At 46.2% G+C, this 14,849-nt stretch overlaps 1 protein-coding gene across 1 annotated transcript; it reads right to left on the reverse strand.

Moving 5' to 3' along the window:
• Positions 1–361: 361 nt before the first annotated feature.
• Positions 362–1,216, reverse strand: LOC145166064 (taxadiene 5-alpha hydroxylase-like). The gene is made up of 2 exons (XM_079084992.1): positions 622–1,216; positions 362–510 (listed from the first exon to the last, which is right to left on the reverse strand). The coding sequence occupies exons 1-2, from the start codon at positions 1,214–1,216 to the stop codon at positions 362–364; spliced, it is 744 nt and encodes a 247-aa protein (XP_078941118.1).
• Positions 1,217–14,849: the final 13,633 nt, after the last annotated feature.

Consider the following 14,849-nt stretch of genomic DNA (forward strand, 5'->3'; position numbering starts at 1 on the left):
CATGATGCACCAAAACAAGAATATTGAGCTTCGCCAGTTGGTAGCCTGCACATAGCCTAGGTCCTCCATCAAATGGTATAAAAGCGTAAGCTTGAACTGGATCTGCAAATCTACTCGGGTTGAAACTCATTGGATCCGGAAAGCTCCTTTCATCATAATGTGTTCTGTATGTAGTCCAAAGCACCTGCTCACCACCGCATCAGAGAAACACAATACGCCTTCTGTTATTAGATACTTGTGAATCCAAGCTATCTTCATGTGTATGTGTGTGACATGTGAGTGTGAATAAAAGTAAGGATATTATCATCATATAAGTTATAGCTTCCAGCCTCTGGGAATTGTAAATCCTTCGAATTCAATGTCAGTTGTTGCTTTTCTGAAGGAACCAAAAGATGGGAGGGCAGAGTCGCATGGTCTCACGAGCTACTTGCCATGTATACTCCATTTTCTTCACATCTTCAAGCGTCAAATATTCACCTGGCTTTTTGTTTCTTGCAATGTCTTCATGTTCTGGGAATCAGATTATAAGATAAACGCAAGAAAACCATATATTAATCACTTGATCATGAGTATAACTTCATGAAAAAGGGGAAGATAAGGAATTAAATGATGCGATGGTACCTTTTAGTAGAAGAGAGTAGCAGTCTGGGTAGGTCGCGAGCATCTTAAACGTCATCGTAATGGCATAAGATGTGGTATCATGAGCTGCAAAGACTAATAAAACCACGTTATCAACAACCTCGTCTTCTGTAATCTCATCTCTGATCAACGCAGCCACCAACTTAGAAAATAGCATGCCGTCTTCTTCATCTCTCCCACCTTCCATTTCCTCTCTCTTTCCTCTCACCTCAGTAATCAATACCTTTTCTATCTCTGTTCTTGCTTTCTTTTCTCTTGAGAATTTACTCCCCGGAAAATTCACCGGAGGAGATAAAACGCCTTCCAAGACACGCTCAAAAACACCAAACAACGTCTCTGGTTCAATCCCAATCCCAAACAAGCATTCAAGCACGATGGTGAAAGTAAGCATTTTTGTGGATCGATACAGACTAATTTCTTTATTGTGTTGCCAGTTTTTCTGAAGATGTTTCTGAATTGAGCTGCACATTCTTGGCACCATAGCCTGGAGTCCGGTAATGCTGAGGGTGGAAGTGATGATTCCATGAAGGCAACGATGAGAGTCTCCTTGTTTCTCCATGATGGAGTTCCTTCCCATTAACTCTACTGATGAAGTTGGCCGTGAGCTTACCCCCAACTTGAGCTGCCATTTGCAACACTATGTCTTCGGGTATCGCTTGAAACAAAAAAGCAAGAGCTTTTTTTGAAGGCATTCATGGGATTCCCCTTGTTTCTCCATGATTGAATTCTTTCCCATTAACTAAACTAAATAAGCTGGTGATGAACTTATTGCCAATTTAAACTCATTCAACATGAAAACTTGTTAGCTGAAGCTCCATTTACCGCCACAGTTGGTGATATCCCATGAGTCTTTTTTTGAACAGTTTGCCATGCTTTCTGATTCTGGGTTGGAGAAAAGTTATTGAACAGTTTCTTGCTTTGACTTTTGAGCTCTGTAATTGTTTCGCCGATTAGTTTGGTCTTTTTCCGTTGGTTGTAGGTTTTGTAAAGGATGATGATGATGAATGGTGGTAAGAGAGAGAAGATAAAGCCTGCCGTTGATGTTGTTTGCTTTATAAGATGTTGAGTTTATATAGAGATTTGAGTCAACTAATTGTTTATATAAAATTAGCTGTGTTTTGACCTTTGAGGGTGGCAGATGAAATCTGAAGTCGGGCCGACTAAAAGATTCATGTTATAACTTATTACTTATAAGCAGCATGTTCTCCTTGACTTGGGGAAAATACAAATACTCTATTCTATTTCAATTCCTTCCGCGTGTTTTTTTTTTAAATAATTTATAGTCAAACATGTTCAGACATAAATACATAACGTTTTTTTAATCTAAAGTCAAACTTGAAGATATATTATGGGGTTTATGATTAAAGGAAAGTAGTCGCTTATAGTTGTAGTTGAATGAGTTCACTAAAGTTTTGTTTAAGAATCCAATTCCATCGTCGTGTGTCTTGAACGCGTCTTCAAATTTTATTACTGGCGGGGCTATGAGGTTCTAACTTGTTGGTAATAAGAGGATCTCGAGATTTGATATGGATTTTGTTCCTTTTATAATTGTGTTGATATTTTTCCCAACTACTAGTGGTCCTGGGAAAAGATCACAACCCATTTTTTGGAAGATGTAAATGTAACTATCATAATTTATTTAGTATTTAGGTAATGGTGGACATAGGAGTGACAATCCTATCGTGTTCGGTAATGGTGGACATAGCTCCGGGGTGGCCGGTGCAATCCCTCTAATATTAAAATACAGTGTAACTTTTTTCGAAAATTTTCCATAGTGATATAAATTTTCCGGCATGTCACTCTTAAAATCATGTATGCCACCACTGAGATTTTGTCTTGCACTAACCACTGGTGCTCGAGTTGGCGGGTTGAGAATGCATCAACGGGTACAAGACCCATATAATTATATTTGTGTCACAGGTTGGCGAGTTGGAAAATCAACCCAGATACGACCCCTAACCTATTTAATTATCCGGATTTGATGGTTAGACTCGGGTTCATGGGTCAGATTCGGGTAAAAGGTTGATGAGTTGACCCGTAAACCCAAATACTGACTATCACTACAAGAAAAAAGGGTATTTGCGGCGACAAAAATCACCGCTATTGCTCACCAAAGTCGCTGCTAATACCTTTACCGGCGACACGTCGCCGCTACTGTACTGTCACTATTGCTCAAAAAGTCGCCGGTAATGTTACGTGTCGCCGCTAATGCTACTTGTCGCCGCTAATGTTCTAGTCGCCGCTAATGCCCTATATCGCCGCTAATAACGTCGCCGCTATTGCCTTTTTTTTAAAGCAACCATTCTCGGCTATCCAAAAACCGATACGTAATAACGTTAAATGCAGAAAAACGATTACATAACATCCAAGTTTTATAATACCGTACATACACCAAAATAAATAACAAAATTCTTATAAATTTATGTCATACTACAATCTCTAATAAAAGATAAAACTAATACGACATGTCATCATCCCCGCCACCGTTGTTCCATCCTATAAGTTCCACAGTTGACTCCGAATCGTTGGACATTGATCGAAGATTCTCCAACTACATAGTAAATAACAATATATAAACTTGTAAGTTAACCTATTAACTTAAACCAAACTAAAAATTACCAAATGATAAGAAAACTAACAATTACCAATTTATCTATATATATGAACAAACTATCAAATTAACAAACCAACTAACTAACATTAACCTTCTAAGTTAAACCAACAATCAAACTAACAAACCAACAAACTAATAATTACCAATTTATCTACAAATACACATTACATAGGAACTATTATAGTAATTTACTTTAAATAACATTTCAATAATAGCGTCCTACTTGTTTTTTGTTTCTTTTTTCCATTATGACATTGTAGTTTACACATTGTATACAAATACACTCCAAATTGCATACAAATACACACATACATACATCATACACATATATACATATTTTTATACACATAAAACAACCATCAACACATTCCAAATTACACATAAATTGAAACATCCCAAAAATACAACCCAAAAATTTTGTTTGAAAACTTTACTTGTAACAACCCAATTTTCACGTCCAAAAATTTCATTTTTAAATCAATACTTCGGAAAACATTTGTAAATAAAACATTGTCTGATCAAATCATTCCACAATCATATATCGTGTTTGAAAAACCAAAATACGAAATCAACTGAATATCAGAGTACAAATCCCAGAACAATCTCGTAAGGCGGAAAATAGTGTATGTGTATGATGTATCGCTACCGCGCCAGCTCCTTCCCCTTTGATGAAGAGGTACCTGAAACCAAACTGAAAACTGTAAGCACAAAGCTTAGTGAGTTCCCCCAACATACCACATACCATACAATCATATAACATACAGTACATTCATATAACATACCATACTTGTTAGGCATTTCTGGGGTGCCCGACCTACCCGGTACGACCATTCTGGGGTGCCGACCTACCCGTGCGGCCATTCTGGGGTGCCGACCACCCTTCGGTCCTAACAACCAAACCTCGGAGACTGTTTCACCCCTACCACTACTACTATCACATATCATAACATGACATACTATCAGACATATCTGGGGTGTCTGACTACCCTTCGGTCCTAACAACCGAACTCGGGGACTGTTCGCCTCCTACTACCCCTAACACATATCTCAGATCATGCTAGCATATAATCATGACATCACATACTGTCAGACGTATCTGGGGTGTCTGACTACCCTTCGGTCCTAACAACCGAACTCTACTACTATAACACATCAAACTAGCATATAACATATCAGGTAGTAGCAAAACTAGATGATATCACAAAGACAATCATCTAACACACAACTCCTACTGGTGGGCCGGCATTGTGGCCGTAGACCCACCGCTACTTGAAGGTAACTCACCTCGAAGTAGCTGCTGATCTGCGCGGGAACTGCCTGTCTGTTGCTGCTGCTCCGGAAATCCTCCGGCTGTAATTCCCACGAAACACTCAATCAAACACTGCTAACTGTCCTTAGGGTAAAATGACCATTTTACCCCTGACCAAGTCAAAAGTCAAAGTCAAAGTCAACTTCCAGTTGACCCGACTCGCCGAGTTGGCTCGCTAACTCGTCGAGTCCCTATCCAGTCGATTGTCCTCACTCCTGTCCCTACTCGTCGAGTTAGGCATTGACTCGACGAGTTCTCATTCTATACAGATATCCAATAGTCCTTCATTCGACTCGCCGAGTTGTATGAACAACTCGTCGAGTTCATCCTCATCCGATGAACACTCTGGTCCGTGACTCGCCGAGTTGTATGAACAACTCGTCGAGTCTGTTCTTGAGGCAATAAGATTGCCTTGGACTCGCCGAGTCAGGGCATTGACTCGCCGAGTCCCTCCATTACTGAGTCTGGCTTCCGACTCACTGAGTCCACTTAAAGCTCACTGATCCCACTCAGCGTAACTCAAAAGGGGAAAAATCGGGAACTCGCGGCTCGACTCGCCGAGTCCGAAGAACGACTCGCCGAGTCGCATGCATGGAATTACTATATACTCGATTCTGCTTGAATCCAATGCATTCCATTCATAGATCTGGGTTCTTAGGGTAGGTTTTACACATAAAGTTTCCAACTTTACGTGTATTCATGCATCAAAAGGGAAATAAGAGGCTTAACAAGGACTAGAAGAGTAGATCTAGGACTTATACACAAGTTAGGCTCATAAAGGCAATAGATCCGAGCTCCTAGAGCTCAATCATGCCTAGATCTGAAGTCCCTTAACACTATAAGCTCATTACTCAAAGATCAAGACTAGAAGAGGCCTTAAAATGACTATCTTAAGCTCTTAGTGAGATAATAATGAAGGAACAGAGAGGGTTTCGAGTCTAATACCTCTAGAAGCTCTGAAATGGCACAAAGATTCTGGATCTTCTTCCTCTCCTCTTGATCTACCTTTTTCTTTTCTCCAAAACTTCAAGGAATTGCACCAAAAGCACTCAAATTACTAAAAGAAGGGCTAGGGCTTCGTGAGGGGTGTTCTGGGCGTAATGGGGGCCGTTATGAGGCACAAAAAGATGTTTAAATAGGGTGCAAACCTTTGAAATTAGGGTTTCATCCAGACTGGCGGACTCGCCGAGTCCAGAATATGGACTCGTCGAGTCGCCAACTTTAACGTGCTCGATATCTCGTCACTACTCGGCGAGTCGGGCCTACAACTCGCCGAGTTCAAGTTAAAATGCAAAAATACTTAGATTAAAATACATACCAGGAACCAGGTGCTACAAATCTCCCCCACTTCGTCCTCGAAGTCTGCCGCTCGCTCCTGGAAAAGCTCGGGATAGTGCTCCCTCATCTCTTCTACCTGTTCCCAAGTCCACTCCGAACCCTTCCGGTGCTGCCATTGCACCTTTACTAGTTCCACCCTCTTGTTCCTCAGATCCTTCGACTTCCGGTCGAGGATTGCTACTGGCCGCTCAATGTAATTCAGGCTGTCATCAACCTGAATATCCTCTAAAGGCACCACCGCTGAGTCGTCCACTAGGTATTTCCGCAGCTGCGAGACGTGGAAGGTGCTGTGGATCTGACTGAGTTCGGCTGGCAGATCCAGCCGGTACGCTACCTTGCCCACCCGGGCTAGAACCTTGAAGGGTCCAATGTACCTAGGGCCCAACTTGCCCCGCTTCCTGAATCGGATGACGCCCTTCCATGGCGACACCTTCAGGAGAACCATATCTCCGACCTGGAACTCCAGGTCTGATCGGCGCTTGTCGGCATAGCTTTTCTGCCGACTCTGAGCAGTCTGAAGCCTACTCCGCACCTGCTGAATCCTCTCGGTCGTCTTGAGCACCACTTCGGTGCTCCCCATGACCCTCTGGCCAACTTCGCCCCAACATATCGGGGTCCTGCACCTTCTCCCGTACAACATCTCGAAGGGAGGACGGTCAATACTCGCGTGGTAGCTGTTGTTGTATGAGAACTCGGCCAAAGGAAGATAAGTATCCTAGCTACCACCGAAGTCTAACACGCACGCCCGCAACATATCTTCCAGAGTTTGGATGGTCCGCTCACTCTGACCATCTGTCTGCGGGTGAAAAGCGGTGCTAAAATGCAGACGAGTACCCAGCTCGTCATGGAACTTCTTCCAAAACCTGGAAGTAAACCGTACGTCTCTATCTGAAATCACGGAGACTGGCACTCCGTGCCGCGCCACCACCTCTCGGATGTAGATATCGGTGTACTTCTCTGCCGAGATACTCTCCTGGATCGGTATGAAGTGGGCGCTCTTGGTCAACCGATCTACGATGACCCATATAGAGTTCACTCCCCGCGTGGTCCTGGGAAGCTTGATGATAAAATCCATCGTGATATCTTCCCATTTCCATAGCGGGATATCCAACGGCTGCATCTTGCCGTGAGGTCTCTGATGTTCAGCCTTGACCTTCCTGCAGGTCAAGCACCGCTCCACGAACCATGCCACATCCCACTTCATGCAGGGCCACCAATAGTCCAGACGAAGATCCCTATACATCTTCGTCGCCCCGGTATGAATGGAGAACCAAGATTTGTGCGCCTCCTCCATCAGAACCTGGCGCACACCCCCGTGGTATGGCACCCACACCCTACGGTGTAGTGTCAGTAATCCTCGGCTGTCATAATCGAAGGAGGAAACCTGCCCCACGATCTGCTCGCTCTTCCGATGTTCCTCCTTCATGGCCTCCTGCTGGGCCTCCCGAATCCGCTCCAACAGCGGAGTCACCACTGTCATCCTCAGGCAGATATCCCTGATCGGCGCTGCCTTGCGGCTAAGCGCGTCGGCCACCACATTGGCCTTACCCGGGTGATAAAGGATCTCACAATCGTAATCCTTTACCACGTCCATCCACCGTCGCTGCCTCATGTTTATATTCGGCTGATCCATGAGGTACCTCAAACTCTTATGGTCCGTGTAGATGGTACATCGAACCCCATAGAGGTAATGACGCCAAATCTTGAGGGCGAATACAACAGACCCCAACTCCAAATCATGCGTCGGGTAGTTCGCCTCGTGAGGCTTCAGCTGCCTCGACGCGTAGGCGATGACATGCCCTCTCTGCATCAATACTGCGCCCAAACCTGAGATGGACGCATCGCAGTACACAACAAAATCCTCCATTCCCTCTGGCAGGGCTAAGATTGGCGCCTCGCACAATCTCTGTCTCAGTGTCTCGAACACGGCCTGCTGCTCAGGCCCCCATCGAAAGACCACGGCTTTCTTCGTCAGCCGCGTCAAGGGTACGACTATCTTGGAGAAATCCTGAATGAATCTCCGATAGTAGCCCGCTAATCCCAGGAAACTCCGAATCTCAGATGGAGACTTCGGAACTTCCCATCTCATCACGGCCTCTACCTTGGCCGGGTCCACTGAGATCCCGTTCTGGTTGACGAGATGTCCGAGGAACTGCACCTCGCGCAACCAGAACTCACACTTGGAGAACTTAGCATACAAGTTCTCCCTCCTCAAAGTCTCCAGAACTTCTCGCAGATGCTCCTCGTGCTCCTCCTGCGTCTTGGAGTAAACCAAGATGTCATCAATAAACACTATCACAGACCGGTCTAACATCGGTCTACACACGCGGTTCATGAGGTCCATGAACGCGGCAGGAGCATTGGTGAGCCCGAAGGGCATCACCACAAACTCGTAATGGCCATAACGCGTCCGAAACGCGGTTTTCTGCACATCCTCCTCCCTGACCCTCATCTGATGATATCCTGAACGCAGATCGATCTTGGAGAACCAAGATGCTCCCTGAAGCTGGTCAAAGAGGTCATCAATCCTCGGAAGTGGGTAACGGTTCTTCACCGTTACCTTGTTCAGCTCCCGATAATCTATACACATTCGATGCGACCCATCCTTCTTCTTCACAAACAGAATTGGGGCTCCCCAGGGTGAACTGCTCGGTCTAATGAATCCCTTGTCTAACAGCTCCTGTAGCTGTGTAGACAACTCCTGCATCTCAGGTGGAGCCAACCGATACGGTGCCTTGGCTATCGGAGCCGCACCAGGGACTAGGTCGATCTTGAACTCTACTTGTCGCTCCGGAGGTATCCCAGGGAGCTCCTCTGGGAACACATCTGCGTAATCTCGCACCACCGGAACCTCGCTCACCGTCGCCTTACCCGCCTCCCGGGTGTCCATAACATACGCGGCATATCCTGCGCAACCCTGCTGAAGGTAGCGCCTAGCTCTAGCTGCAGAACATATCGCTGGCCCTCGCTGTGGCCTCTCGCCCTGAACTACCAACTCTCCCCCACTTGGGGTCCTGATCTGCACCAGCTGCTGTGCGCAATCTATCACCGCCCCATTGGGGCTGAGCCAATCCATGCCTATAATCACCTTGTTCCCACGCAACGGAATAGGAACCAAGTCTACCAAGTAGCGCTCCTAAAATAGCCTCAGAACGCAATCTCTGAACACTGCTGATGCTCGCACCGACCGATCATCGGCAATCTCTACCTCTAAAGGGCAATCCAACATGCCCGGAGACTCAATGAACTTCTTGCTAAGCGCAAGAGAAACAAACGATCGGGTGGCACCCGAGTCAAACAACACCTGTACTGGGATACCGTTCACATGGAACGATCCTAAACGCATATACACAGAGCACATATCAATATCATAACATCAATTAAATAAATTAGAGGGAAGGAATCATACCCGTCACCACATCGGGTGTGGCGCGTGCCTCCTCGGTAGTCAGCTGAAATGCCCGGCTCCTCACCACTGGAGCCTCTGCCTTGCCCTGCCGCCCATCGGTAATCCGCAGGGTCGCTGGAGCTGGCGCCTTCACTGGCGCTGCTGCTGTCAACTGAGGGCAATTGGCCTTCTTGTGGCCCCTCTGGTTGCAGTGGAAGCACAGCAACTCTGACGTCTTTATCACAGGTGCAGGGGCGGTACAATCCCTGCTGAAGTGCCCTATCTTGCCGCACTTATAGCAGCCCGGTGATCCCACTCTACATGCTCCCTCATGTGGCCTGCCGCATTTCCTGCAGCGGCCCGGTCCTGTCTGGCCTTTCGGCCTACCATTTGATCCCTTGGGCTTCTTCCCCGAAGCCCCTCCTGTCTGTCCCTCCTCTGACTTCCTCTTCCGGATGTGCTCCAGATCTATCTCCCTCTCCCTCGCCCTGGCAATCATAGAGTCTAGGGTAGGGCAAGCTGAAAAACTGACATGTTCCCGAATGTCGGCTCGCAGCATGTCGTGGTAGCGGGTCCTCTTCATGTCCTCATCTCCCACATACTGGGGCACCAACAACGCCCTCTCTCGGAACTTGGCGGTGATCTCCGCCATAGTCTCCGTCGTCTGTCTCATGTCCAAAAACTCTCTAGCTAACTGCTGGAGCTCCACCGCAGGTGCGAACTCCGCTCTGAACCGGGTCACAAAGTCCGACCATGTCATAGCCTCAACAGCCGAGGCTCCCAATGAGTCACCAACAGACTCCCACCAGTCTCTAGCTCTGTCTCTCAAACACCCTGCTGCGAACCTCACATTCGATCCCTCGGGGCAGAAGCTAGTCAACTGCGCAGACTCAATGTCTGCGATCCATCGTCTGGCAGCAATGGGGTCCTTCGCCCCATGGAAATCTGGCGCACCACTGCCCCTGAAGTCCTTAAAGGACAGTGTGCGAGATCCTGACTGGCCAGATGCCAGGTCACTCCTGAATGCCCTGAGGCGGTCCTCCATCAGCTCAACTATCCCTTCCTTGATCGACCCGAAGATGATGGGGGTCGACTCAAGGATACCTCTGGTGATCTCTGACGCTATGAACTCGCGTAGCCCCTCATCTACTGGCTCGGAACCTGATCCCGAACCCGATCCCTCTCCTGAGCTGCCAATTGCTGGCCTCGAACGTAGTACCACCATTCTGCAATACATAATAACAACCGTTAGTGATACTGATACCTCTTTAGGGATCACATCTACTACAAGTTCCCTGGTATTATCTCGGCCTTCCTCAGTTCGGGTACGGATCCTCTGCTTTCAGTAGTACGGGCCCATACTACCTTCCACATCTATCCGTACCTTCTTCAAGGACTGCCTTGACTCCACCAGATCCCTTTTACCACTGCTGATCACTGCTATCCTCATCCTAGGCTTACCCTAGGGAAAACCTCTGACTCCACCCTATCCGGTCCTCAGCTGCTGAAGGCCTCCTTGTAATGCCAATTAGCCATTACCTGAATACCATCACAAGTGAAGAGGCTCAGATAATCCTTCGAGTAACAGACTCAGACAAGAGCTGCGCAATAGGGCCAAATCCAGCACTCTGAGATTATTCAACCCTGATCACATGCGACGTGACGTATTCACCTAATGGCTAACTCCCATCACTCAGAGTCCCACAAAGCACAAAGCAAGCGGCATTCGGACGCAGGAAAACTACTCAAGCAAATCTGTCCTCATAATGAGAAGCTGAACTAGCATATAATGTTGAGCTCATACTACCAGGCATAACCTAAACAGGCTATCCTAATACTGTCTACTCAATACTAGCATGCAATTCTCATAAGCTGAAGCACATAAAGCAGGCACATAAGGCATCACTCCTAGATCCTTAGTCCTATACTAGCATGCTGTTCTACTGAAACTGTTAAACGTAACATAAACTTGTATGGGTACTTTGGGGAATACTTACTTGAGCTCGGCCAGTTGCGCACATCACACACACTTGTTCTTTCTCAAACTCTTTTATCTTATCTTTTAGAAAGTCATTTTCTTTGTAAAAATCTTTTAATCCCAGGTTTTGAGTCCAAACACCCCCGAAGGTGCGTCCGAATCCCTCAAACCAGGGCTCTGATACCAACTTGTAACAACCCAATTTTCACGTCCAAAAATTTCATTTTTAAATCAATACTTCGGAAAGCATTTGTAAATAAAACATTGTCTGATCAAATCATTCCACAATCATATATCGTGTTTGAAAAACCAAAATACGAAATCAACTGAATATCAGAGTACAAATCCCAGAACAATCTCGTAAGGCGGAAAATAGTGTATGTGTATGATGTATCGCTACCGCGCCAGCTCCTTCCCCTTTGATGAAGAGGTACCTGAAACCAAACTGAAAACTGTAAGCACAAAGCTTAGTGAATTCCCCCAACATACCACATACCATACAATCATATAACATACAGTACATTCATATAACATACCATACTTTTCAGGCATTTCTGGGGTGCCCGACCTACCCGGTACGACCATTCTGGGGTGCCAACCTACCCGTGCGGCCATTCTGGGGTGCCGACCACCCTTCGGTCCTAACAACCGAACCTCGGGGATTGTTTCACCCCCTACCACTACTACTATCACAGATCATAACATGACATACTATCAGACATATCTGGGGTGTCTGACTACCCTTCGGTCCTAACAACCGAACTCGGGGACTGTTCGCCTCCTACTACCCCTAACACATATCTCAGATCATGCTAGCATATAATCATGACATCACATACTGTCAGACGTATCTGGGGTGTTTGACTACCCTTCGGTCCTAACAACCGAACTCTACTACTATAACACATCAAGCTAGCATATAACATATCAAGTAGTAGCAAAACTAGATGATATCACAAAGACAATCATCTAACACACAACTCCTACTGGTGGGCCGACATTGTGGCCGTAGACCCACCGCTACTTGAAGGTAACTCACCTCGAAGTAGCTGCTGATCTGCGCGGGAACTGTCTGTCAGTTGCTGCTGCTTCGGAAATCCTCCGGCTGTAATTCCCACGAAACACTCAATCAAACACTGCTAACTGTCCTTAGGGTAAAATGACCATTTTACCCCTGACCAAGTCAAAAGTCAAAGTCAAAGTCAACTTCCAGTTGACCCGACTCGCCGAGTTGGCTCGCTAACTCGTCGAGTCCCTATCCAGTCGATTGTCCTCACTCCCGTCCCTACTCGTCAAGTTAGGCATTGACTTGACGAGTTCTCCTTCTATACAGATATCCAATAGTCCTTCATTCGACTCGCCAAGTTGTATGAACAACTCGTCGAGTTCATCCTCATCCGATGAACACTCTGGTCCGTGACTCGCCGAGTTGTATGAACAACTCGTCGAGTCTGTTCTTGAGGCAAGAAGATTGTCTTGGACTCGCCGAGTCAGGGCATTGACTCGCCGAGTCCCTCCATTACTGAGTCTGGCTTCCGACTCATTGAGTCCACTTAAAGCTCACTGATCCCACTCAGCGTAACTCAAAAGGGGAAAAATCGGGAACTCGCGGCTCGACTCGCCGAGTCCGAAGAACGACTCGCAGAGTCGCATGCATGCAATTACTATATACTCGATTCTGCTTGAATCCAATGCATTCCATTCATAGATCTGGGTTCTTAGGGTAGGTTTTACACGTAAAGTTTCCAACTTTACGTGTATTCATGCATCAAAAGGGAAATAAGAGGCTTAACAAGGACTAGAAGAGTAGATCTAGGACTTATACACAAGTTAGGCTCATAAAGGCAATAGATCCGAGCTTCTAGAGCTCAATCATGCCTAGATCTGAAGTCCCTTAACACTCTAAGCTCATTACTCAAAAGATCAAGACTAGAAGAGGCCTTAAAATGACTATCTTAAGCTCTTAGTGAGATAATAATGAAGGAACAGAGAGGGTTTCGAGTCTAATACCTCTAGAAGCTTTGAAATGGCACAAAGATTATGGATCTTCTTCCTCTCCTCTTGATCTACCTTTTTCTTTTCTCCAAAACTTCAAGGAATTGCACCAAAAGCACTCAAATTACTAAAAGAAGGGCTAGGGCTTCGTGAGGGGTGTTCTGGGCGTAATGGGGGCCGTTATGAGGCACAAAGAGATGTTTAAATAGGGTGCAAACCTTTGAAATTAGGGTTTCATCCAGACTGGCGGACTCGCCGAGTCCAGAATATGGACTCGTCGAGTCGCCAACTTAAACGTGCTCGATATCTCGTCTCTACTCGGCGAGTCGGGCCTACAACTCGCCGAGTTCAAGTTAAAATGCAAAAATACCTAGATTAAAATACATACCAGGAACCAGGTGCTACATTACTAAACCATAATATCAAATATTAAAAGATAAATCCATGGATCATGTGTCTCAAAATGTCATAATAAATTTATCAAATCGAAACTAGTGTCAAGATCATATCAAAATATCAGAGTCTAACTCCCAGGCTAAAACTGTGGTGTGTGCCATGCCATCATCCCGAGCCCTTCCCTTTGCTAGCTGAAGTACCTGAAACCAAAACTGAAACTGTAAGCACGAAGCTTAGTGAGCTCCCCCAAACTACACATACCATACAATAACATATAAAGCAACTACTGAGCCTTGCCCACTGCATCGGACCGAAGTCCGGAAGCTGCATCGGACTGAAATCCGGAACTAACCAGGGCCTTGCCCTCTGCATCGGACCGAAGTCCGAAAACTGCATCGGACCGAAGTCCGGAACTAACCAGGGCCTTGCCCTCTGCATCGGACCGAAGTCCGGAAACTGCATTGGACCGAAGTCCGGAACTAACTTGCCCTCTTCATCGGACCGAAGTTCGGAACTGACTGAACATAGCATAATCATAACTACTAGCATAAACACATATACTGCATAATGCATCAGACCGAAGTCCGGAACACATAGCACAAAGACATGCTTGAATCACAAAGACATCGAGCACACCGAACTACTGCATCGAACTGAAGTCCGGAACTACTGCTAACTAAACGGGCCGACATTGTGGCCGTAGACCCGTTCCTACTGGAAGGAAACTCACCTCGAAACGCTGGCTGCTAAGATGCTAAATCTGAAACTGTCTGACAGCTGCTCTGGAACTCCCCGGCTACAAATCCCATAAACACTAAATCAAATAATGATAAGTACTCTCAGGGTAAAATGACCATTTTACTCTTATGACCAGAGTCAACGCTAAGGTCAAAGTCAACTCTCAGTCAACCCAACTCGCCGAGTCCCTCTACCGAATCGTCGAGTTCAAATGGTCATAACATCGGGACATCTCGATTCTACTTGTCGAGTCCCACCTTGGACTCGTCGAGCTCCTTTGTTTCCGAGTCTCACTCCTGTCAAACTCGCTGAGTCATCTCCTTAACTCAGTGGTATCACTCGTAATCGAAGAAGGGTTTGGGGACATCAATCCGACTCGTCGAGTCCCAAGAACAACTCGGCGAGTCCATTGCATGTTCAGACTATACAGTTGTTCCTAGGTGATTCCACTGCC

Source organism: Lactuca virosa, chromosome 3 (assembly GCF_052849685.1).
Source record: "Lactuca virosa cultivar CGN04683 chromosome 3, Lactuca_virosa_CGN04683_v6, whole genome shotgun sequence".
Classification (NCBI taxonomy): domain Eukaryota; kingdom Viridiplantae; phylum Streptophyta; class Magnoliopsida; order Asterales; family Asteraceae; genus Lactuca; species Lactuca virosa.